Source organism: Molothrus ater, chromosome 6 (genome assembly GCF_012460135.2).
Source record: "Molothrus ater isolate BHLD 08-10-18 breed brown headed cowbird chromosome 6, BPBGC_Mater_1.1, whole genome shotgun sequence".
NCBI classification, from domain to species: domain Eukaryota; kingdom Metazoa; phylum Chordata; class Aves; order Passeriformes; family Icteridae; genus Molothrus; species Molothrus ater.
The window spans coordinates 32,533,627-32,536,850 of NC_050483.2; the positions used below are offsets into that span (position 1 = coordinate 32,533,627).

The window sequence follows — 3,224 nt, forward strand, 5'->3', positions numbered from 1 at the left end:
AGGTTTGCAAGGCATGCCAGGGGACTACGTATCTCAGGGTGGTCCAATGGGTATGAGTATGGCACAGCCAAGTTACACTCCTCCCCAGATGACCCCACACCCAACTCAATTAAGACATGGACACCCAATCCATTCATACTTGCCAAGTCACCCCCACCACCCAGCCATGATGATGCACGGAGGACCCCCTACCCACCCTGGAATGACCATGTCAGCACAGAGCCCCACAATGTTAAATTCTGTAGACCCCACTGTTGGTGGACAGGTTATGGACATTCATGCCCAATAGAATAAGGGAACTCAAGGGAAAAACAAAACAAAAACAAACAGAAACTATTTTAAGACTTTTGAACTTTGACCAGATGTTGACACTTAATACGAAATTCCAGACAGCTGTGATTATTTTTTACTTTTTGTCATTTTTCATCAACAACAGAGGACCAATGAAACAAGAACACAAATGTGAAATCATGGGCTCACTGAAATGAATATGTCCATGTACAGATCCTCTGGAAAAAAAAAAAGACTCCAAGAGTTATAACTACTGTAGTATAAACATAGGAACTAAGTTAACTTGTACATTTCTGTTGATCACTCCGTTACGTTGCCTCAAATAGTTTTAGAAGAAAAAAAATCCTTGTTTTCCACACTATGTGTGTTGTTCCCAAAAGAATGACTGTTTTGGTTCAGCAGTGAAGTCACTATCCATGAAAGACCTGTTTTGGCCAGTGAGAAAAGAACTACCCTGGAGATGAAGATGAAAAGTCTTGCTGGGTCTCTCATCACTCAGAAGACTGTTCCAAGAAGGCCTTGCCATTCCCTCATTTTGTTCCTTCATAAAATGTGTCCTTTAGTTTCAAACAGATCTTTATAGTTTGTGCTTCATTAAGTCTCTCCCCATTCCTCCCAATCTATTTTTTTTTTTTTTTGGACTCTTCTTCAAAGAGCTTGCAGGTGAAGATTTAAAAGACAGAACAGACAGAGCAGAAGCTTCTTCCAGTAGTTCTGAGCCTTGGCTTTGGACAAAACAAAACTAAAAGTTGGGCAGCTTTCCTCAATGAAAGAAGTTACTAACGGTCTTTGCACCAAACCTAGGACTTTATCATGAACTCAAAGCTTGGGAAAAAAAAGCAAGAGAATACTGTAACAAACTTCGTACAGAGTTCGGTCTATTAATTGTTTCATGTTAGATATTCTATGTGTTTACCTCAATTGAAAAAAAAAAAGAATGTTTTTGCTAGTATCAGATCTGCTGTGGAATTGGTATTGTATGTCCATGAATTCTTCCTTTCTCAGCACGTGTTCCTCACTAGAAGAAAATGCTGTTACCTTTAAGCTTTGTCAAAATTTACATTAAAATACTTGTATGAGGACTGTGACGTTATGTTTTAAAAAGGAAAAAAAAAGGTGTTAAGTCACAAAATGCGGTAATAAATATTTCATTTTTGATTTTTTGCTAGGCTTTTGTGTTTTTAATCATGTTTAGGAGAGTCTGAGATTATCATGAGAGATATCTCAAATATATTTCTTATCAGCATTGAGAAGAAATGCTGGAAAAATCAGAAACAAGTTTGTCATCACATTAATAGAATAATTGAATGAAACGCTATCTGAAGTTATATATTTCTGCTGATTACTGATATTAGATTTTTGCCAGATTAAACAAAATTTGAAATATTGTTTCGCCAGCTTGCATTTCAGAGGTGTGTCTAATACTTGTGCTACCTGCTAAGAGCATAGGAACTGAGCTTGAGTGGTGAAGGCCCAGACATGGGATGACTAATGCCATGTGTGTACATGTATGCGTGTGTGCATCCCTAGCCACAGCAGCCCTTACCTCCAGGTATTTAGCTCAGAAGCAAAGAATGGCTTTATTGCAGGAGTAGGTTTAGAAGTTTTAGGAGAAGAAAAGAAGCTTTGACTCCAATGGGAATTTTTCCTACGTGAGAATTGCATAAGCTAGCCTTTGAGATGGTTTTACTCCTTTTGTTGTCTTCAGCTGTTTTCAGAAAAAAAAAAAAAACAAAAAAAAAAACCAAACCAACCATACCAAAACAACAAACCATCAGCTAATGACAGAAGAATGTTGATTTGACATTTTGTATACAAATAGCTGGAGTAGAATCATGGTTAAAGGTTTGGTTTTTTCTTAAACCAAAGCTTCTGGCACTTTGAAGCAACTAAAGCAGAGTTTGAACTAGGAAGAGCAATGATAAATTTAGAAAAAGCAGCCTCTCACCTTCCTCAGTGGCACTGTTAAATCAGCAAGAGCCGGATGGGCCCCAAAGGGCAGGGGAAAGTTCTGCCTTTTTTCCTGAGAGAAGGAGTGTGGGAAAGGACTTGTAATTAACTAAACTTTCTAGGAAACAAAAATGTCCAACTTCAACACCTGTAAATTTGTAACCCTTCTCCTCCTTCCTTCTCATCGTTCCAACTGGCCAGGGTGTTTTTAAAAACTGTGAGTGACAACTTTTACCCTTAGAATGTGGAAAGAGGCTCAACCTCTTAGTTAATGTTTAATTTCTGAGCTGAGCAAATGGACCCACGCTGCTGGTGACAGAAGGGAGGATGCCAGTAGAATTTATTTAGCAATCGGGTCCTGCTTTGTGGGCGTCTCTTATAAGGCTTTCGTATGAAATTTAAATTATAATTCCCTGCTCTGCTTTGATGCTCTCTGTCCTGGTTAAAATCACATCGACCCTTCAGTCACATAAGAAGACCACAGCCTGGGTGCCCATTCCCAAATTCTCTGATTTTTGTGGATGCAGAATTTAAGAAGGCAAGATTATTTCTGTTAGCACTTTAAAGGGGAGGCTTTTAAATTAATTTTTTTAACAGTACTTTATTTCCTTGCAGATTTTTTTCTCTAGAATTTGAAGAGAAATGTCAGAAATCACATTGCTAGAAAGACAGGGAAGAATGTAGCCATAGTAAATTATTTGTTTTTATAATGAACTAAATATGTGCATTGCTGTGTTGTCTTTTATTTTCTTTCTTTTTTCTCCCCCTTTTGGGCTGTGCTCTCCGTGAGATGTCTTGCTGAAATTCAAGGTACAATATCGCACAGAGATTTCTCCATCTGAGATTTTCTGTTTAGCGTGGAAGGTTCCGATTTTGGTATTTTTAAGAACTGCTCAGCTGTCAAAAGCAAACAAAACGGGAATAATGTTTTGACAGCGGTATAGTGTTAAAGAAAATACTCAAGTCTGAATAAAAATTGCTTA

The 3,224-nt window shown here is 37.9% G+C and overlaps 1 protein-coding gene across 2 annotated transcripts in view; it reads left to right on the top strand.

Moving 5' to 3' along the window:
* The window catches only part of MEIS2 (Meis homeobox 2), a 173,506-nt gene extending 172,052 nt beyond the window's left edge, over window positions 1-1,454 (top strand). Inside the window, exon 12 of one of the 2 annotated variants that reach the window (XM_054515133.1) lies at window positions 3-1,454. In XM_054515133.1, coding sequence (XP_054371108.1) covers window positions 3-289 — 287 coding nt within the window. In that variant the 3' untranslated portion in view covers window positions 290-1,454. The remainder of the gene's footprint in view (window positions 1-2) is intronic. The other variant, XM_036384269.2, reaches the window with a different exon arrangement.
* Window positions 1,455-3,224: the final 1,770 nt, after the last annotated feature.